The 22,302-nt window shown below is 49.3% G+C and overlaps 1 protein-coding gene across 1 annotated transcript in view; it reads left to right on the top strand.

Moving 5' to 3' along the window:
- The window catches only part of FHDC1 (FH2 domain containing 1), a 39,574-nt gene extending 18,298 nt beyond the window's left edge, over positions 1-21,276 (top strand). The window contains exons 5-13 of the mRNA XM_082602320.1: positions 4,144-4,229; positions 4,322-4,422; positions 6,405-6,475; positions 6,576-6,683; positions 9,033-9,103; positions 11,789-11,906; positions 15,192-15,356; positions 17,388-20,023; positions 21,254-21,276. Of these exons, the coding sequence (XP_082458446.1) occupies positions 4,144-4,229; positions 4,322-4,422; positions 6,405-6,475; positions 6,576-6,683; positions 9,033-9,103; positions 11,789-11,906; positions 15,192-15,356; positions 17,388-19,415 (2,748 nt within the window). The 3' untranslated portion in view covers positions 19,416-20,023; positions 21,254-21,276. The remainder of the gene's footprint in view (positions 1-4,143; positions 4,230-4,321; positions 4,423-6,404; positions 6,476-6,575; positions 6,684-9,032; positions 9,104-11,788; positions 11,907-15,191; positions 15,357-17,387; positions 20,024-21,253) is intronic.
- The last annotated feature ends 1,026 nt before the right edge of the window (positions 21,277-22,302 follow it).

Here is a 22,302-nt window from a genome sequence, read left to right as displayed (position 1 = left end):
AATGAATTGAGTTTTCAAAAAGATTTAGTTGCTCTGGAAATCTCCCTGCTTGGGCATTTTTCACGCTTCCTCCTTAAGACTGCTCTGGTACCCAGTCCTAACAGAACTCTAAATTTCCAACTAAATGGGAGTTAGGCATGAGGGAGGCTGCCAGCTTCATGCCCTGAAGAGACAGGAGGTTAAATGCGGTTTCCTTAATACCTTCCTTCCTAATTTAACAATCAGAGGCGAGTAAAAAATTAAATTAAAAAAATGTAAAAATGCAAAGCCTGTGGAAGACTAAGGGACCTTTCAAAGAAGCAGCTTAGCTGTCGAACCTGTCATGTTTTAAAGAACCCTGTTTCTTGCATTGTCTGTGGGGTATAATTCAGAGGAAAGAGGCTGTTAAGGGCGTGATGACTAAAACCCACCCCAGCGCTGCCCTGAGACTCCGAGGCACTCTCTCTCCCCCAGATGATTAGCTGAGCCCGGAGCCCGGGCTCCTGCACTGCCTTCCCAGCCGCTGGGCCAGGCCCTCCCCCTCCCCCTGCAGGGTCACCGGAGTGACAGGGTCTGAGTATCTGACTGCTCCTCACACGCCTGCTTGTTTACATTACCGGCTCAGCACACCCTCGGGCTCCTCTGGGAGCTTCCTTCACAGGTGCGCCCTGACAGTCCTCAGGGCTGCTCGGCGCCCTCCCCGGACCAGCGGAGGGACCCACCTCCTGACCGCTGCCACTGCAGGGACAGACTGGCAGTGCTGGGCGGCCCGGCCCCACCCGGACGCAGGACCTACCCTGCAGTCCCGGGTAGAGGGCAGAGGATGGAGAAGAGGCCAAGGAGAGGCACGGCCAGCTGAGAGAGGGTTAGGAATGTGGCAGGAAAATGCGAATGAACGCATCGCTGTGTGTCCCTGTGCGTTGCAAGGTCTGTGGAGTAACGTCCTGTGCTCATTCTTAGCACGAGGGTGGGCGACACGTTGATCGAGTGCCCCGTGTTCCCGGCCCCGGACGAGGCCAGAGGCGATCAAGTGCTCAGCCCAGTGCCTGGCACCCATGGTGTGTGTGTGTGTGTGTGTGTGTGTGTGTGTGTGTGTGTGTGTGTGTGTATGTGTTTCATTGAATCCTCGCAGTGACATTGTAAGCTCTTCGTCATTTAACAGATGAGACAGCTGGGGCCCACACAGGTTAGATAGAGCTTGTCTAGTGCCACATGACTAATGGGCTGTCGAGGGTGGTGGGTTGGACCTGGTGTGTCTGACCCCAGAGCAGTTCCTGGGGCCGCACTCCACCACCGCCCTCTGAGGAAGGAAAGGCAAGGGTTCCCCAAACCCCGCCTCACTTCAGGCCGGCCTTGGGTCGCCTCCGCGCTCACGAATTGCTGGTGCGAGTGTCACTCATGATATGTCAGCTTGTCAGCACGCTGAACTGAGGGACGGAAACGGCCCGGCTGCCAGGCTCACCCCAGGTCAATTTGTTTTCCGACGTTCTCTGCCTTTCACCGCAGAACTTTTATCTGGCACGTTGTCTGTCTTGCCTCAAACTCATGATGAAAACGTGCAGAGGGAGAAGGTAGACTCAGAAATAAAAGCACGCTCCCCGTCTGGGCCCCGAGAGGCGTCTCGAGAAGGAGCCTTCCCTCTGTTGGCGCTGGTACCCTACGGCCACAGTCGGCATCAGGGGTGCCGGGCTGGAGGTGGAACTGCTGTCTATAGGGCAGCAGGTTGAGTCGCCTCCCCTGATAGTTTTATCACCTCATTCTTACCTTGTTCGTTTACTCTCTGTTCCTGGGAGGAGGAAGCCCCAGTGTCTTCTGTTGGGTGGGTCTGCTGGTGGGAAACCCTGCTGTTTCAAGGCCACATGAGTGGAATTAGAGGGGATGAAGGAGGCGTGCCGTTCGGAACACGTGAGTCTTGAGGAGCACGCTGTTTGCTGTTAGGGCAGAAACCAGGCACAGCCGGCTCATAATGAGAGTCCCTTGGCTCAGCCAAGAAAATGATGCCTAACAACGTTTGCTAAATGCTTTTTGATGATGATGAGAATGCAGAATAATTATAGGGTCTGTCCACCCTCTTTTTTACCTTCCTCTCTGTGAAGGCACAGTAATCCCTCTTAATGAACATAAATCTCATTTTGAAATGGAATTAACTGTATACATGGCATTTAAATCAAATACTATCTTTAGTATCACCATTCTGTTGAACTCCATAAGCATTTTTCCCTCGTTATGTAAGTGAAGGCAATTAATCATTGTTCATTTACAGTTCAGCACATGTTTAATAGAAATATCTACCAAGTGTACTTAGCATGACCTGTTCTTGTGCTTCAGACAGGAAACCGTGCTGTGAGTCTCAGAAGTTTTGCCCACGCTACATACGTGGTCTTGTATAAAGGCACAGCCCTGCTCAGCCCCTGCTCATATATGGTGACTCATTAGACTCTAGTTCAGGAGGGAACAGAATTCATCCCGTGGCTTTCTCAGTTCAGAAACTAAGCACTAGTTTGGGTTTAGCTAATGCAGAACTTCCATCTGCCCTTAAATTTAGTATGGTTGAAAATGGAAAATTCAATTTGGGGCACTAAAGGTAGGGGAAATAATGCACTTCTATAAATGGCTATTTTCTGCCCATTGTGGGGAAAAATATAGTCTTAAGGCCCAGACTGAATACCAGGGTGTCTGGGGTGTGCATCTGCACTGTTACATTTTGATGCAGATATTTCAGTTTGTGGATCTTTGCAAATACCCCTCCTCTGTGTTTTTGAACTGTTATTTCCTATTTTTCAAGAGGTTTAAAAAGTAGGTTATTTTTATGGACACCTAACATAATCCAGGGGGTGGAAGAGAGAAAGCTTTATAAAACATAACAAAGTGGTAAGTGCCTACTGAGAACAGTTAGCTTCAAAGACAGGCTATCAGCTTTACTCTAGAAGTCTTTTTTTTTTAAGTGAAGTATAGTGTATATATATATATATTTTTTTTTCAGATTCTTTTCGTTTATAGGTTACTACAAACTCTAGCAGTCTTAAGGTGCTCCTGACCATAAAGTGTTGTTGGAAGACTCTCCATTACAGTTGACAGAGATGTGTTTTTTGGGTTGGTCCTGTTTTCTCTGTGGGGAAGGCATGCCTTGCTTTCTGATGCAGTTTGAGAACTTTCTCTTTGCCTGCATCCCTACTTGCTAGCTGTTTGGCTATATTCCTATGTTGGAACCCTTTTTTTTTTTTTTCTTTACTACAGTTGAAGGAATATTTGTGTGTTTAATAACTTTTAGTATAACTTTTTACAGGAGTAGTACATGCTTATTGTGGACATTTTAGGAAATAAAAATGAGCAGCAGATGAAAATGATAATGACTGGTGATTGCATTGCCTAGCGTAGACGTCTGGTTTGTCTTGTTCCTGTGTTTGTAGTGTGTGCGTGAAGGGTCCGGGCATAGTAGACACTTCTTTTCTTAATTTACAGAAGTGGGATCCACTGTACACACTCTTTATGTTACCTGATTTTTTTTCACAGGGGGAAATCTTGACACTGATCTTTCAATTGTTTAAGCCATTTTCCTCTTTATCTTCCTGCTGGAGAGCCAGTGTGTACTCACCTCAACATCCAGTGATCCCTTCCTATAAAGCTACTAGATGTGAAGCAGGACTTAACCTCAGAAAGAAGATCTGTGTTAGACACCCTTCCCCAGTCTAAGTATCTTATATGCAAAATACTCAAAATAATAAGATTTTTTTCCTTTATGACTCAAAGGCTCTGCTATGGTGACTATCCAGTCTCTTCTTTCTTCCAAACAGTGGTCTCCCTTCCAGATTATAACTTACAGAACGTTTTCACCCTTGGAACTGATCCTTTCCCTTTAGTAACCTCTCTGAGGATTCCGGTGGCTCCAGCCTTCTGGTTTGTGTGGGATTGTTTATGCCCACATAAGTGACACAGCTCTCCTCTCCCTAATTTGCTTGTTTGGGTTTTTTTCTTTTAAACAACAAAGTAGTAGCTGTGATGATTCCCTTTTCTGTCTTTTCTTAGGCTGACATTTTTATTAATTTGAATTTAGCACTGATATCCTTATTTTCCTAAAGAAATTCTAAGATGAAATTTAAAATGATGTTCCATTTTAATCATTTGTCCTTTTTTTCTTGACCCCCTTTTCCATCTGTCTTTTAGATAAAGAAACTAAAGGCATTTAGTGGAGACGTGGCCAAGCTGTCCCTAGCAGACTCCTTTCTGCACTGCTTAATTCAGGTGCCAAAGTAAGGATCACCCATCACTGTTCTTTGCAGAGTAAGGTTTTGAAATCAACAACGTCAAATTCTACACTGTAGCTGTACTTTTTGTTTTTCAGCTATTCACTGCGGATTGAAGCCATGGTGCTAAAGAAAGAATTTTTGCCCTCTTGTTCTTCTCTATACACAGATATAACCATTCTAAGAACCGCTACAAAAGGTGAGTAAATACATGATGCTTCGTGTAATTTGATTTGATTAATTTTGGTAGCAGTTTATTTTTAAAAAACTGTTCAATTGAAAAATTAGATATGGAAAGTTCCATTTCTGATGCGCTGTAAAAAGGGAAATGAGATGTTACCAGGGATGGTATTTAAAGTTTATTTCCATGTACTTTTCTGCCTCCCCCGGTTAATTAATTTAATTAAGTGACTGATCAATCAATTAATTAGCCTATTCTCCTCCTGTAAACGGTTTCTTTCATCTCAAGCTTAGGAGTAAACTTGTTGGTAGCAGCTTGCTTTTGTTCCTCTCCTAGATGAGCTTTCTGTGTATGTGTGTGGTGTGTGTATAGTGTGTGTGTGTCTGGTGTGTGTGTACATGGTGGCGCGTGCTCATAGCCTGGGCCCGGGGCCAGCGGCCTGTCTCCTCCAGCTCTGGCCTCTGTTGGCGGCTGGGACCCTGCTCTTCCGGAAGCATCCCTCCTTCCCTCCCGACTCCTCCCCAGGCGTCTCCTGTTCTTCCTCTACCAGCTTTCCTGACGTTTCTGCTCCAGTGATGTCTTCTCCCACCCGCGTCCCCTCCAGGCTCTGACACCTGGTGGGCTCATTACATTTGAGAGTGAACACCTTGCTAATTTTTGCTGGCCCCTTGGATGGCCTCCTCAGCGTGCTCTACTGTCTCATTCCACAGGGTTGGGAGCTTGCTTTCTGGCATGTACGGCGCTGAGAATGCCGGCTCCAAGGCAAAGTCTCTGGTGCTCCCTGTGGCCCTCACGGTTCCCAGCATTCATCAGCTGGGATCTCCAGCCTGATTTCCTCCTGGTCACTTTCTGGGTTCCTAGTTATTGTGGCAGAATGTTTATTCCAATTTGGTTTTCTTGTTTAGTTGCTCTGACTTGTATTAAGTTTTTCTCTTCAGCTCATCATATTTTCTTCATTTTAGAGAAGAGACTAAGAATTAAGAAGAATTTTCCTCTTTCTATATAAAGACCTTTTAAAATTTCTTCCTGTGTCAAGCCTAAAGCAGCAATTTTGAAAGAATTGTCTCTCCTGTTCAAGTAGAGATGGGAAAATATGTTTTCATATTGAGTGATGCAAATTTGTGGGCATGGTAGAAACGTTTCTTATCTGGTTACCCTTCAAAACCTGGCCTTCTTAGATAACACAGTATAGGCAGTGATCCAAGCGTAATTTTTTGAAAGTAATACCAGACTTAATGGAGAATATTAACTTAACAATATCATAGGTGACATTTTATTACCTATATATACAGTAATTTTAATAATTAAATTTTCTTTTTAGCTTTTCAAATACATTAGCAATTTTTAATATTGTTTATTTGCGTAGGTGTGTGTACAAAAGACTTCATGTTTAACGAACTAGTTTACCAATATATGACAATCATGAGTTCCTTGTTAAACCTTTAAGCCAATCCAAATGAAATGTAGAGTTTTGAATAAAATGGAAAGATTCTCTGGGTACCTGCCGCTAAGGGTTGGAGCTTTGCAAGTGATTTACCTGTCATCCCAGCCTGTTTATTTTTTATCTCCTCATAGCTCATCAGCTAAGCAAAATGCTGTGCACTATTCATTTTCATAGTCCATAAATATAGTCTCAAAGGATATAAAGGAAACCATAAAGAAAAAACTGCTGAGAGGAGATTATTCCTGTGACACAGTGTGCTGCTTTTCCTAAGGCTTTTGTATTTTCCACTCCTTGAAAATTTTCATTATCAAAGTATGTGTGATACTTAAGTGTCATACATATTTGATTCCCAGTTGAACACTAGGATGTGCATCACCAATGGCCAGTGGTACATTAGATATACCATGCAGTGTGCTACTTTGTTTGTTTCAGTCTTTTATACAGTTTAGGGTCAGAGCTTGCTTCAGACACGCTTGAACTTGGATGTGGTAGCTGTCTCGTGTGTGTTTAAGCTGAAGCCTTCTCTAAGGTACCGTGGTGTGTTTCTTTCTGACAGAGCTGATGTCATGTGAGGAACTACATTCGATATTACACTTGGTGCTGCAAGCAGGGAATATCATGAATGCAGTAAGTGAAGTTCAAAAGAAATTTTTAATGTTGTATTTCCAACTTTATTTGTCTGTCTAAAGGTGTATGTATATTTTTTCTTTTGATTTGTCTTCTTTAGGGAGGGTATGCTGGCAATGCAGTAGGATTTAAACTATCTTCTTTGCTCAAATTGGCAGACACAAAAGCAAATAAACCTGGGATGAATCTCCTGCACTTTGTTGCACAGGTATGTGGAAGTGATTGATACGGAGAGAGAATGTACGTTACCCACCCCCGCCCCCAAGGCAGTGAAGTTCTTCAGAGGTGTAAGGTGGCATCAGAGTCAGGAAAGGGCACCGTAGGTGCCAAGAAGGTTCTATTTGCAGATTCCTGAGTTGGGCTGCACCTGGGGTTACAGGCCTGGAGGGAAGTGGAGGGGCCGGGGGCGAGGCAGAGTGGTGGCTGGGGAATCTGGACTTCATGCTTTAGCCACGGGGAGCCAGCAGAAGTTTACACACAGCACCATGGCCTGACCAGGTATGTTTCTGTTGCTAGGGAGATGAGGCAACGTGGAGGGTGGGTTAGAGTGGAGAGAGAATAGAAATAGGGCTATCTCTTGGTGGAAGTTGGCGCTCATTGTTTGGCGAGAGTTGAGAATCAGAGTAATGGCCACAGGGATGGAGAGCAGGGGCCTGGGTGTTGAAACGTTTCTGAGTTGACCTGACTAGAGTTTTGACCCGTGGTGTGTAAAGAGTGGAAGAGTCAGAGCAATGAGGGGATCACTTGCGTATTTTCTTTGTGAACCGGGGGCTACAGGGCCTTGCCGTTCACACAGGGTTTGGGGTCTGAACCCTGTCCATCACTTGCAATTTTTTTTTTTTTTTTTTTTTGCGGTACGTGGGCCTCTCACTGTTGTGGCCTCTCCCGTTGCTGAGCACAGGCTCCAGACGCACAGGCTCAGCGGCCATGGCTCAGGGGCCCAGCCGCTCCGTGGCATGTGGGATCTTCCCAGACCGGGGCACGAACCTGTGTCCCCTGCATCGGCAGGCGGACTCTCAACCACTGCGCCACCAGGGAAGCCCGATCACTTGCATTTTCGACTGGGTCTATGACATCCCAGTGACTAGTTACACAGTCAGAGATCAGCCAAGGACAGTTCTCTCTTTGTTGTTAAACTATCTCAAATAACGAATTGTGCTGGTTTGTTTTTCCCATTGAATCTCCCTGTTGTTTTGACAGCGATCACATAGATATGGCTTCACCTGGGAGGAAAGCTGTGTTGCAGCCTTGTTTCAAGTATGAGCTCTGATCAGAATAGAACGGGGAGATTTTCTTTTTCAATCTATTTATCCCATTCATTTCATCCTTGACTGCGTTGGGTCTTCACTGCTGCGCGCGGGCCCTCTCCAGTTGCAGCGAGCGGGGGCCACTCCTCGCCGTGGTGCGCGGGCCTCCCACCGCGGCGGCCCCTCTTGCCGTGGAGCACGGGCTCTAGACGCGTGGGCCTCAGCAGTTGCGGCACGCGGCAGCCGTGGCCCTCAGGCTCCAGAGTGCAGGCTCATCAGTTGTGGCTCACGGGCCCAATTGCTCCACGGCATGTGGGATCCTCCCGGACCAGGGCCCGAACCCGCGTCCCCCGCATTGGCAGGCGGACTCCCAACCACTGCGCCACCAGAGAAGCCCGAACGGGGAGATTTTGACTTGTCCTTTATTAGCTGTACTTCCTCAGACAAGTTACTTAAGCCTTAAGTTCCTCAATTTCTTTATCTAATGATGGGAGTAGTGATACCTCAAAACTACGTAATTGAGAGGGCGGAGGGAGATAATTCCAGAACGTGCTTATTAGCTCAGTGTTCCGAATATGGTAAGCTCTCCATAAACAATACACACTGTTAGGACTGTATTCTTCAGAAGACAGAGGGCACATTGAACTTGGCACTAATTTGTGTAAAGTTTCAGGGCATTGAAACCAGAAAATGTGTTCCTCATCCCATGTGGCTTGCAGCATCTCCCGGCTGCCCTTTCCGATCCCCATATCCCGGTGCTCTGTGGAGCTTGGTCCCTGCCCACGTGGGGGAGTTTCCTGAGCTGGTAACTGCCCCCTTCAGACCTGCCTCCTTTGTGCCCTCTGAACAGCTGAAGGATCCAAACACCCCCATGGCCTCTATACCGTCTGATTAAACTCAGTTTGCAAACTGGTCTAACAGCTGCAAGGAGCTCGGTCAAGTAGAGGCATACTCATAGGTGTGGGTGATATTTCAGCACGATATATTGGATTCTCTTAGGAACAGTGAGCCCTGCTAAGCCGCCGCCTCCTTCCACTGAGTCTTCATGCACATGAGTCGTGTTTCATGTCAGGAGCAGTTGCTCTGGGAAGTTAAATGTTTCTTGAGAGTAGGAGAGTTCTGGTCAGTCTTACTAAGAATATCAGACTAAGAGTTCATGACTCAGTGAATTGCTTTGAATGTATCAAGCCTAAAAATGGGAACAGTGATTTTTATGGTTCCTTTAAGCCCTGAAAAAATTTTCTCCGTATAGTGGATAAAATTCCAGTTTTATCCCTATATAGTGAGAGAAAATTCTGGTTTTGTTCCAGGAAGCCCAGAAGAAAGATGCCGTGCTTCTAAACTTTTCTGAAAAATTGCATCATGTTCAGGAGGCTGCTAGGTAAGCAAAGAAGAGAATTGTGAGAACAAGTTTTTTTGTTGTTTTTTTTTTAACTACCTTCTTATGAAAACTGATGAATATTTTACAACTTCTGGATTCATGTTTGAAATTTTAAAAGTTTTGTCTTGTTGAACTTTCAGACCTTCCTTTCATTTGGTTACAGAGGTATGTGTGCACCTTTGGAATTTGGGCGTTTTGAAAAATTAATCTTTATTTTTAATCTAAAAAACTCCTATTGCAGTCTATTCTAATGAATCTCATCAGTGTAAAAAAAAAAATATATATATATATATATATATGGATTAAGAACTTCAAATACCTCCACACCCAAAAGACAGGGCTCAAAGAACACAGCCTGTTACCTTGGGAGTTGGTATATATCAGGCAAGCTTCCAGGGCCATACATCACTGATTCCTTTAGAATCTAACATGGTACGTTTATTTTCTATTGCATTAAAAGAAGTTGGAACCATTCCAAGGGCTGTGAAAGGATTCTGTTTTAACTTAGTCACTCAACTTTGCAGAGAAAGTATCTACCAGACATAAAGCTCTATTTACATCACTGTTTACTTCTGATCCTAATATAGATGTGTATTTTAACATAGCTGTAATCTGTGTATTCATGCTCTTTTGAATCCTGTGCTTTTAAATTTACAATACATATCCATGCATCAGTGGTAAATGTTCAACGACCAGCTTTTCAGGGAGAAAAGTCCTGATTTGTAGCAACTGCTGATTTCCATGGCGTAACTACTGCTGCCGTGGCTGATCTCAAGCTCCTAATGTGGCACTACTGACTGTGGAGCTGGGGAGAGATACCCACAGCCACAGCTGTGTCCCATGAGCTGGCTCCAGCACCTTACCTCACGTATCAACCCAGTGCATGTCATCTGCTTGTTATCTGAGGGACTCTATCCAGTTGGGACATCTGTGAACCGTATGCATAAACACATGAACCAGAGCTTTCTAAGCCCCACCCCGCCACTGGCCCGCATCTCAGTGTTACTGACTGCAAACATCTAACCACAGATGACATGTCTTTCCCAAAGTGAGATTATCCGTCCAAAGGTGTAAACAGTTCACAGTTCATATTTACAGATCACCAGAGTATTCTCCCCAAAGAATGAGCATTTTCAAAGATGTAAACTGTTCTGGTTTCTGAATTACTAACAGAAATTTGGGTGGGAATATTGTTTCCGCTTCCTAGTATGGAAATGTTTCTAAGAGATACATAGAGAAATAACCGTTCCATTTCTGGTCAGAGTTAGATGGGGAAAGTTAGCTAGATATTGTCTTAGAAAAAACTTATTTACTAAGGTTATTTATTTGAAATGGAAAGTGAAGTACAAACAGGTCACAGGTGGGTGCCAGTGACCAGTGAAGGTGGAAAACTTTTTTTTTTTTTTTTTTTTTTTTGTGGTACATGGGCCTCTCAGTGTTGTGGCCTCTCCCATTGCGGAGCACAGGCTCCAGACGCGCAGGCTCAGCGGCCATGGCTCATGGGCCCAGCCACTCCGCGGCATGTGGGATCTTCCCAGACCAGGGCACGAACCCGTGTCCCCTGCATCGGCAGGCGGACTCTCAACCACTGCGCCACCAGGGAAGCCCTATTTTTTTTAAATAAATTTATTTATTTATTTTTATTTTTGGCTGCGTTGGGTCTTTGTTGCTGTGCACGGGCTTTCTCTAGTTGCGGTGAACAGGGGCTACTCTTGGTTGCGGTGCGTGGGCTTTTCCTAGTGGTGGCTTCTCTTGTTGCGGAGCACGGGCTCTAGGCACACAGGCTTCAGTAGTTGTGGCATGTGGGTCCTGTAGTTTTGGCTCACGGGCTCTAGAACACAGGCTCAGCAGTTGTGGCTCATGGGCTTAGATGCTCTGCAGCACGTGGGATCTTCCCAGACCAGGGCTCGAACCCGTGTCCCCTGAGTTGGCAGGTGGATTCTTAACCACTGCACCACCAGGGAAGCCCCTGAAGGTGGAAAACTATTGCATAAAAAAAAAGTTAGAATTGATCATGGAAGCATGAAAGCATCTTGATTTACGAATTTGCTAATTGAATTCCACCTGGATTTAGGTTTCATCTATTCACTTTACCGGGCAACAGAAACATCATTCATGCTCTGTTAATCTGGGTGTGACATACGTAACAAAAGCCTTGCCATCAATTCCACCATTTCTCCGCAGAACTGTTAGCTGTGTGTCAGTTCTCCCTAAGGCACAGAGTGCTGACTCTGGTTGCCTGTGGCGAGCAACATGCAGTCTGTGTAGTGTCTCCGTATCACCCTTAATATCCCGTTTATCGGCATGCTCTGCCTTGCTTTTCATGGGTTAGAGCTTTTGTATTTGTGTTTCATGGCCAGAGGAAAGTATAAGGATCTGAGTCCTGCTGAATTCTAATGCTAACAGCATAAAGACGTTCAGACCTAGTTTATGAAAAGCTTCACAAGTCCCGTGCTTTCGGTTATCTCACCAGCAAGAACAAAATTACATCCTGGTCTTTGAACCAGTGTGTGTCTTTAGGAAGGAATCACCTCTTAAGGAAACATAGGAGGAAACTCTAGATAAAGAGGTCAGTAAACGTAATCACGGTAGCTCTCCCCTTCTGTTTCCATGGTCTTGTTTGATGTACCTGCGTGACACCTGGCCTCCTGTGCCAGGTACCCACTCTCCCCTTTCTTCTTTCAGATTATCTCTGGATAACACAGAAGCAGAGCTGCACTCGCTCTTTGTCAGGACAAGATCTCTGAAGGAGAACGTCCAGCATGATGGCGAGCTCTGTCAGCAGATGGAAGATTTCCTTCAGGTGTGTGTATGATTCGAGTCCGTCCCCCTGATCTCATCTTCAGCAGCCCCTCAAGGCTGGTTACGTTTGCAGGGCTGTTTGTGGAAGCAGCAGGTTCCCATGCATATTTTTTCCCCAAGTCGGTAAAAGGAAGTTTGTATTTCAGTGCCCAGCCTTTGCTGGGTTGGTTTTTTGGCAGAGGATATTGAATATGGTCTAACCCTGAGGCTTTGGTTAGGGACAGGGTCTCTGTTTATCTCTGCTCTGTCTGCATGATGGCACCGCCTAGGAGTGAACTGGGATCCCTTATGCTTACACTTGGCAGCTTCTGTCTGGCAACTCAGGTTTTGCTTCTAAAGCACAGTTCAGGAGTTCCTGTCTCCCACTCGAACTTTTGGACACCAGTAGGAAGTTCCACGGAGATCGTTAAAGACACCTGAGCACTTGGGCTGTTGTTCCTTCCGTTGTTTTTGTGGCAGAAACAAGCTCCATTTTGGCATATTTTATAGGGAGGGCAGGAGAACACACCGGAGTCGGTGCCTCTCACCACCAAGTGCACCAGCCCCACAGGGTGTGGCAGGAGCTGTTCGGAATAACATCAACAAAACCCAGCAGAGAGAACATGTTTGTGACAGCTCACTGTGACTCACTAATCACAGTCTGACATACTTCTTTTCTCTTCCTTATTTTTTTAAAGAAAAGGTGGCACCTTTTCATGCTTCCAGTCTTCAGTGAAATGGTGCGCTGCCTTCAGTGTCAAGGCTTCGAGGCTCATGAGCTGGAATATACATGAGGTAGGGCCGCCCTGGGCGGTGGAAAGGGACCAGTGCTTTTGAGGGTTGGACCAGCCTCAGCCTCCCTCATTTCCTTGTAATGAAGTCACATCAAATGCTGTGAGCTGCAGCTCCCGTCAGCGAACATTTGATGTTGTTTGGCTCTGCTGGGAGTTTGTTTTTATTATTAAACACATGTTCTGTATTTTCTTTCATATGTCCCTAAACTCTAATTTTCCCTTAAAAGTGCACACATTTGCTTCTCAAAGTGAGACAACAAAGCAAACACCACCACAGAATCATCTAACAGTAGCTAGGAAAACACTCAGCAGTAAAGACAAATGGAACCAATCCAGAAATTCAAGGAGAAGCCCTGTCACACATCGAGAGAAGGATTCTGGAGGTCTCATTTCTCAGTTCTTATGTTAAAGGTTAATCTCTTATGCTAAATAGTAGCACAGAAAGGCTTATGATGCAAAGCCACACCCCCGGACTGCTCTTCAGAAGCAACCTTGTTTTCACTCTAAACTCGTCTTCCTGATAGTCAACTTTATCTCTCTAAGTAGACTGTTCCACACAGCTATTTATTTTTCTTTTTTAAGTTCATTTTCTTTTTAAATGGGGGAAATACAGTTTTTTAAGTTAGGTTATGGTCCGGCCATGAAGGGCTCTGAATGCCAGTTGGAAAACTTTGCTCTCTAAGCTATGGTGAACCATTTTTGAGCAGAAAAATGACAGGAACACAGTTTTGCAGATCTGTTTCAGTGTTTTGACCCTTTGGGTGAGAGGTACCAAGTGTACTGGTGTGGAACTTTGGTCCACAGCAGACAAGTTCGAGCTGGAAAGTTGAGATTGCTGCCGCAACTGCCAGTCTGTCGTTCATGCTTTGCCAGTGTTCTTTGGGCTTTTTCATCTATGGCCTTAACCATGAGGAAAGGGTTCAGCAACTAGCTCTTGGCAAACAACTCTGAGCGTGGTGGCTTTTCAGGCCCTATTCAGAATGTTTCACTTTCCCAGGTCCTAAGGGGACTGGAAGCGCTCAGGCACTCTCCTTGTCCCCACAAGATCTGCGATGAGACATCCCAGGTGGCGTAAGCTCCCATGAAGATTCTTGTCAAAGTCCTGTTTTTCTGCATTTGAGCTGTTCTTGGCTGGAATCCACCTTTCCCCCTGTGTGAGAATGACAGGCAAAGATTTATCCTTCCATTAATATCCTGCTCTCCTCGAAGAAAACTACAGCGTGAACGCGCACACTGCCTCGGGTTACTGACTCAGATGGTTACTTTCTCTGGCATTTGGTTTCCTAAATAGTTTTGGTCTCCTGCTACCGCTCGAATATGCTTGGTGGAAGAAAAGGGTTTTGAAGGGGGTTAGTGTGGGGGTAGGTGGGAGGGGATGCGCCTTCTCGGAATTTCTCCTGAGATTCTCTTTAGTGTTCCAGGAGTGAGCCCCTCCGCCAGTTGGGCAGCCCGCAACTTCACTATTTCCCACGCCCAGCCCTCCACCCAAGATGAATTTTCTCAAATAGAAGTGTGATTTCATAAAAGAATATACCCCATGCATTCCTTCTTCATATAAGCCTTGTTATCCAGTGAAAAAGCACCGTCAGGTTTCAGTGTGACCCCAAATGCTGTCTCCCCGGGGCTACGTCTCCTCTACCTGGCTGCTTCCTCACCTCAGCTCAACAGGAAATGTCACTGAGCTGCCGTCAGAGACAATTTGCTTGTGCCTTTGGCCCTGGGGATCCCCATCCTGAAGGGGCTGGGGCTCAGCAGAGGAGAGCGGGCTTCCTTTGGCCGCACTGCATTGCTGCAGTACTTGAGTCTGTATGGGCCTTGGAGACGTCGTTCTAGAAGAATTAGGAAAAAACAAAGAGGCCAAGAGGATTGATTTGTATAGGGCAGTAGTTCCAAGCCATGGGTACCCATCAAAACCTCCTGGGGAGTTTTAATAAAGTAATGGCAGGTCCACCCCAAATCTACTGAATGGCTTGGGGGTGAGGGGTGCAAGCGTGGGCCATAGACAGAGCTGACTCGGATAAGAAGCCCTGGCTGGGCATTTGTCCCTGCGGGGGTGACACTGACCCCGATAGAGCTCATTTGGGGGTAAGTTTAAACCCCTCTCAACGGGGCAGACCTCTGAATAAGACACCTGGTCAATATAAGTGACTTCCGGGACCCTGAAGTAGACCCTTGGCCCAGTCTAAGCCTCAGTCGTGAGAGAAAGAAGAACAGATACAGACAGATGCAGGGTTTTCCTTCACACCACCACCTGCGCTCCTGTGCCATGTGTCCAGTGACGTTACAGGGGAGCGTTTGGTTGGTGGCCTCCTCCAGCTTACAGCTCTGCAGTCTCCTGTGGCTCTCGGGCCTTGCATGGGGGTTCCCCTCGCTTCCCCAAGGTGTTGTCTGGGGTGAATTACTCTCCTGTCAGCTCGGAGGGACGTGCAGTGAGCCCTGAAAGTGCAGCCCAGGCGCCGGGCAGCAGGCCGAGCGCTCACCTCGGCGTGTGCTGTCTGTCCCCTTCCCCGCAGTTTGCCCTGGAAAAGCTGGCAGAGCTGGAGTGCTGGAAGCAAGAGCTCCAGGACGAGGCCCACACCCTCATCGACTTTTTCTGTGAAGACAAAGACACCGTGAAACTGGACGAGTGCCTTCAGATATTCAGAGACTTCTGTGTCAAATTCAACAAAGCAGTGAAGGTACGGCTCTGTGTTTCCTGAATTGTCAGGATTTTTCTTTTTCCTCTTCCCAGCCAGCCCTCCGCCTGTGGCGGAAAGGTGCTTCAGCAGCTCCGCGGCATCAGGAAAGGAAGGTCTGGCCCAGGCGCTGTTGCCCGGCTGTCACTCGGGATCCCAGGGAAAGGCTCTGCCGTCTCAGCCCCAGCCTTTCCCTGTTGGCAGGAATCTATTGTTTGGCTGCCTTTGCTACTTATCTGCTCATTCCTACGCTCGCTCTGATGCCCTCAAAGCATTTTGTTAGGTTTTTTTAGGATGGCAGTCACGATATTAAGACGCCTCTTTGAAGATCCTTCCCCCTTCCCAGGAGACACTTTCCTCTTTCAGGGGGACCTTTGTCGCAGTGGGATGGGAAGGCCCTCACTCCCCTGTTTTAAGCTCCATAGCCATTGCCAGGGGTTGGCATCTGGGGAGCCAGGCTGTCCTCGGCCAGAGTGGGCTTCAAAGTGCCCTGATAGTGAGGGAGTCTGCTGCTGTCCGAACGTGACTGCTGCTTTCTTGCACTTCAGCCTCCGGGTCCAATAATCTCTGAGTTCATGCAGAAGCCAGGAAACTCTTTGGGTTGCTTGGCTTTGCAAATAAAACTTTCATCTGTCAATTAAAAGCAAAATAACATCCCATCATTTCAGGTGCTGATAAGGAACCAAGTACTCGTGGGTCACCTCTTTCCCTATTTTTAAGTGCAGATGTGTCCGTAGCTGAATTTCTCTGAGGGGTTGCTCAGACATCTCCCCAGCCCTAAGTGAGTAGCTGGAGTTCTCAAGCTGCCTTTCTCTGTCCAGCGAAGAGGAGGCTGAGCCTGTGGCCACGTTTCCTCTCCCTTGTCCAAGCAGTGAGGTCAGCAGGCGGAGGCGCTGGTGGGCGGTAGCGGCCAAATTGGCTCTTTCTGAGGCCCTCGCTCCCAGTCAGAATTCTCCAGGCCCATGAGGCCACCTGTATGATGCTCTCAGCCCAGCTGTCCTGAGAGCCAGGAGCTGGCCCCATGCCCTCCCACAGGCAGCCTTGAAAGGAGAAGACCCGGGACCCTGGGGAGCCCGAGGGCAGAGCTGCAGGAGGGGCCCAGAACTTCTGGTCACAGCCAGAGCCTCTCAGAAACTTGGAAGGGAAAGTCCACTGTTTGAGGAAATTGATTTTCAAGTAAAAAGCGCTAATGATGACAGATTTGGGTGCCACATCTGCACGTTTACGTGACACGAGTATATTTAAGGACAGTAAAGCGTGCTTTGGTGCGTGCATTTCTTCCCGTTCTGTTTATTGCGGGAGGGCTGGCTCCTTGGAGCAGGGAGAAAGGTAGAAAGATTTGTAAAGCAAATCCTCCTCTCCGATTGTGGGAAGCGGGTGGGGCACAAGGGACAGAGCCTCGGTGGCATTTCTGGTGGTTCTTTACCAGGGAGCATTCAGAGAACACAGATTGAAAGGCATCTCTTAATGTCCTGAGTCTACATTTATGCATCCAAATCATCGTTAAGTAGAATGTGTGCACATGAGTTTGTGTGTGTAGATGTTTCCATGCAGCACAGATTCTTTTAACACCCGTTGTAGTTTTCTCTCTGCTCTTTTGCCTAAATAGCACTTTCCTGGAAGTCCTTTCTCTCTTGCCCTGCTTAGAAACCAAGTTGGGTTTCCTCCGAGTTGAGGTCTCGGGCATGTGTGGAATCACAGCCCGCACTGAGGGCACGATGCCTTGACTGGAAGTTAGGCCCAGGGATCTGATGACAACTTTAGGCAGATGGTTGGAGCCAGGCCTAGTGTGCACGCCCGGCCACGCCCATGTTGCTTGCAGAGAACGGAGGCCTCCAGCCCCCCGGGCACACATGCACGTGCAAACACACACTCGCATGCAAACACAGGCCGTCTCCCTTGCTGAAACAAATGACCCAGGTCTCTCCTCCCGCCTGTGTCTCTCAGTGGGGTCTTAGGGTAGCTGTCTCTGGAATTGCACTTGGGTCCCACGTGTCTCATGCATCTTCTGGCTTCTCTCCGTCCCTCCTTCAGGACAACCACGACCGCGAGGTGCAGGAGCTGAGGCGGCTGCAGCGGCTGAAGGAGCTGGAGCAGAAACGGCATTCCTGGGCGGCTGGGGAGCTTGGATTCGGCCGGAGCAGCAGTGAGAACGACGTGGAGCTGTTGACTAAGAGGGGCGTGGAGGACCTGCCCCCTTTCCTGCGCTCCAGGCCCATCATCCTCTCCTACCGGCCCCCCAACACCCGCCGCTCCCGCCTCTCCCTGGGCATCGTGGCCGACCGGGAGCTGCTGAGCTTCCTGGAGAGCTCCACTGGCAGCCCTGAGGAGCTCAAGTTCCACAGCTTGCCCCGGAGCTGCCCCCGGCAGGCCCCGGCCAGCGGAGCCCGGACAGAGCCTGGAGAACAGAGGGACCAGGGCTCCAGCCCAGCACACAGACCTCCGGCCTCGGAGGGCCAGGAGGAAGCCCCCCACCCCACCTCCGCTTGGCCGAGCCAGCTCCCGGCCCCCTGGCCTGAGGAACCCGCCTCCGCCTTACCCCGGGTTCGGCGCAATGGGGTCAGCATCCTCCGAAAGAGGAACAGCGAGCCCGTGGGCCTGGGTCCCGCGCGGTCCCCTCCACTCTCGCCGTTGGCTCTAGGGATTAGGGAGCATGAGTTGGTGACGGGTCTGGCCCAGTTCGACCTCCAGGCTGCCAAGGGCCCGGAGGAGCTGGCCCCGCTGACCGTGAATGACTTCAGCCCAATGGAGCTGGCGTCCGTGGGGGATGAGAGCCCGCAGTCCCTGGGCGCCAGCAACGGCAGCCCGATGCCCGTGGGCAGAGGTGCCCAGGGGGGTCCCAGCCCGGCCCCAGGGGATGGCAGCGCTGCCCCGGATGAGCCCATCAGCACGGCTCCGGTATCTGAGGGCAGCAGCGACCCCGAGAACCAAGATCCTGGGCCTTTGTTCTACATCTCGGACACCACCGACTGCTCGCTGACCCTGGACTGCTCGGAGGGAGCCGACTCCAGACCCAAAGGGGGGGACCCGGGGGAGGGGGGCGACGGGGAAGGCTCCGTGTCCTCCAGGGCCGGGGAGACGGGCGGCAGCCAGGTCTCCCCAAACCCCGCCTGCCACCCGCCTGCGGAGACTCCCATTGCCGCCTCCGCCTCCGCCGGCTCCGTCTTGGGGAAGAGCGAGCCGGGCTGCAAGGGGGGCCTGCCCAGGGACAGGCCGGCCAGAGGGAGGGAGGCGATGGCCCCGAAGAGGAGCCCCCTCAAAGAGGCGTCGGCGGGGGCGTCCAGGCCGGGGCCTGCCCGGCGGGGCGCAGGGGCGGCGGGGCCGGCGGGGCCGGTGCGGACGCTGACGGGCTGGGAGAGCGAGAGCATGCGCAAGGTCGTGCCCATCTCGCGCGCCGGCCGCGCCCCCCCAGCCGGCAAGCGCCCCCCTCGCGAGGCCCCCGTCGGCGCTAACCCGCCTGCGCCGCTGTCGCGCCGCAGCTCGGTGCTGGGGCCCCCGAACGCGTCGCCCGGGAGGTCTTCGACGGCGGCCCGGCCCGGGAGGGAGCCCCCAGCGCCGCCCAGGAGCTCCTTCAGGAAGCCCAGCGCCAAGCCCCTGCGCAATGTCCCGCGGCTGAAGCCCGAGGAGAACAAGATCTGCCGCTCCGGCTCCCAGGGCCCCGACAGCCCCGAGGAGCCGCCCCGCGCCCCGCCGGCCCCCAGCGCGCCCCGCGGCCCGGCCCCGGTCCCCAGCTTCGCCCGCAGCACGGTCGCCTCCTCGTCTCGGTGCCAGAGGACCGACTCCCCCCCTGTGGCCAGATCCCCGGGCCTCACCCGGACCGTGTCGCAGCGGCAGCTGAAGGTGAAGGGTGGCCCCGAGGACGCCGCCCCCAAGGACAGCGGCGCCCTGCGGCGGGCCGGCAGCGCCCGCGCCCCCCGGAAGGGGCCCGAGTCGGCCGAGGGCCCCGGAGACAGCGCCCAGGCCCCGCCGAAGGGCCGCGGGGCCGGGGAAAGGGCCTCCCTCCGGCTGAAGGACGCCTGTCGGGGGGCGCTGGGGAAGGGGCTCCATCCCTTGCGGAAGTGAGGGGCGTCCGCGCTCCCCGCTCGCCTGCTGGGGTTCGGGTGGTGAGGACTGACTTCTGCGAAAAGCCGACCCCGAACGTCTATTCCACGTAAAGTTCGCCGGGGCCACCTGCCAGTGCTCCTGTCACGGAAGGTGTAGCCGTGGGTCCCGCCCACCATGCCGCGCTGACTCCGGCTGGACTGGACGGACGGACGGACGGACGTCCTGCCGCCATGGGCAGGCATCTCCGCCCGCGCCCCGGAGGTGGACCAGGCGGACCCCGTCTCCCAAACAGACCACAGAGACCGGTGAACGACTCAGACGAGGAAAATGACTTTCCTATGTAACAAGTAAAAGAAGATTTGGGGCCAGTTTTTATATATCAATGACTTATTTTTTAATATAAAAATTAAACGTTGTTTTAGTTGGTTCCTTTCACGGAGTGAAATGCATCCCGGGGGGAAATGGTGAAGATGTTTTTATCTTCCTGTGTTCCCTGGCCTCAGGGTTCCACCTGCCCACCCCGTGCATAGCTGGCAACTGGACTTCCGCAAGCCCTTGGGTGTTCTGTGGTTGGCCCCGTCTTCCTGAAGACCTTCTTCTTTGCTCGCCTCACCCTGCTGACTTTGGTGAGGGTTTGGGTGTGGACAGGAGGGAAAGTGAGACTGGTGGACGGAAATCGGGTGCTCCCGTGTGTTGGGGCAGGCACCGTGGGCAGTGGGGCAAGTCTCCCCTGCAGATGGGTGGCAGCCCCTGGAGAATGCTGAAGCTTCCAGAGTTTAGAGGTGCCATATTTTGATGGAAGGTCATCAGGGACTGTTCAGCTGAGCACATCTTTCCCGTTGTGTTTTCTCATTTGAGTATCTGTTGTAAAACTGAGTGAAGGTTGCTATGACTTGTGTTCGCTCTAGTTACAGGGAAGAAAAAAGCCTTCAGTCTCCCACTCTTTCCTTTGCTAATGTGACCTGGAGCCTGGAGAGGAGCTCTCTCCTCTCATCTCTCTCTCTCTCTCTCTCTCTCTCTCTCTCTCTCTCTCTCTCGATGATACTTTTTAATGTTGCTGTCTGTTCTTTGGTACAGTGGTTTTAAATCCTGAGAAAAACCAGATCAAGTTTTTAAAAACACCAAAAGAAAAAAAGAAAGAAAGAAATTGCTTTAGAAGATTTTATATTATCAGGAAATTTTTGGAAAAAAAGGTCAGGCTTCATTCAAAAGAAAGAGGCAAACATGTACTATCTCTACTCAGTGCCAGTTCACTATTTCCCTCTGACTAATTGGGAAATGGGGGAATTCTTGAAACTCTTTTGTTATTTAAAAACTGCCCCCCCACCTTTTTTTTCACTTTTGATCACTTGTTAGTGAAACTTTGTTTTAGATCTGACAGCGGTAGGTGGATTTTGGCAAATATAATGTATTTGTGATGAATCCATACGGTGGATGTTACAGTCTCCCTCCTGTAGAATGTTGCCTTCCATTCAAATTAATTGGAAACTCTGAGCTTCCATAAGTCAGCTAAATTGAAAAGATAAACTTCATGGTTGAAGAAGTAAGGCACTTGACCACAAAACCTCTTGTAAAAGCAGCCCTCAGTAAGTATTTCCAGTGCTCCACAAAGATGAATCCTGAGCCATTTTTCACCATCTCAAAAAGCCTTAAAAATCATGTATTTAACCATGCAGACAAAAATGTTCAAACCATAGGGCCTGTGAAAGAGGTCAAAAGTTTGTGGATTTGTGGGTAATGCCAGGGTCGGGACCCCTTGGCAGGACCCTAGAAACTGAGGTCAGAGTCCCTGTTCCATCACTGATGCTGTGTGGTTTTGGCAAGTCACTCCCTCTTCTTAATCCTTTGTTTCCCAGTCTGCAGAAGTAGGGGCATGGCCTCGATCATGGTCTTCAAGAGTCCTTCAAACTCCAAGAGTCCAAGTCATCATGAACAACCAAGGACCCATGTCTGCCCTGGGATCAGCTTCCAGAACTAACCCCCAGCGTCTCTACAGCAGAGGTCTCACATAAAGGGCCGCTCAGAAGAAAGAACCTTCAGAATGAGTTGTTGCTTTGGTATCTAATAAGCTGAGTTTCCTGAGAAGTGGTGTTTTGCTTAGCCCTATGGACAACTTGTATGCATCTGTGTGAACAGGTGATCATTCTATTACCTTTTATTGGTAGTAAGCTTGGAAAAATAATTTAAATATATAATGCAGAACTGTAAATAAGTTTCTATATAAATTCAAGATAAACAATGTATTTAAAGGTCCATTTATATGTTCTTTAATGTAATGTGTAGTTTAATAAAGTTCCTGTTTATGGGATTTGTGTTTTCTCCTTGGCTGCTTCTGTGGATATGTGTACTGTGTGATCCCAGTAAGAGAGTGTGTCATTTCCTGCACAGAGAGAAGGCGGGTTGCAGGAGGTGCCAGAGGGCTGGGATACAGCAGTCCTATCTTCAGAGGGCTCAAGAGCCAAAATTCAGCTGTTGATGTGTATCTTCTTGGTAGCACAGAACCTGCATTTAACCGAAGGCCCAGGGAGTGGGCCTTGCGCCAGACCTGGGATGTGGGCATGCATCTGACACGTGGGCCATCCATGGAATGTTCAGCACCTCATACACGCTTACATTATTCCATGTTGTGGACCAAGCTTTGTGTAATCTCCATGGGGCCAGCAAGTCTGGATCTGCTCCTGTGTGTTCTCATGTGTTTTGGCTCAGGACGCTGTTGGGAAATAGCAGCTCACCTCTGTGGCTGCCTCGGGAGTAAGAGAGGGAGGGAGGTGTGGTTTTATTTGAAGCACAGTGTTGGTTTGAAAAGAAAGGGGGTTTGTGTGTAAGCTGAGCCTCATACCTTGGGGTTTCCTGTCAAGTTTTACTCCTAGGTACTCTTCCAGTTTAGCTGACAGTGGGTTAGAGG

This window comes from Mesoplodon mirus (genome assembly GCF_964341445.2).
Source record: "Mesoplodon mirus genome assembly, chromosome: 2".
NCBI lineage: Eukaryota > Metazoa > Chordata > Mammalia > Artiodactyla > Ziphiidae > Mesoplodon > Mesoplodon mirus.
This window is presented reverse-complemented; position numbering and strand designations above follow the sequence as displayed.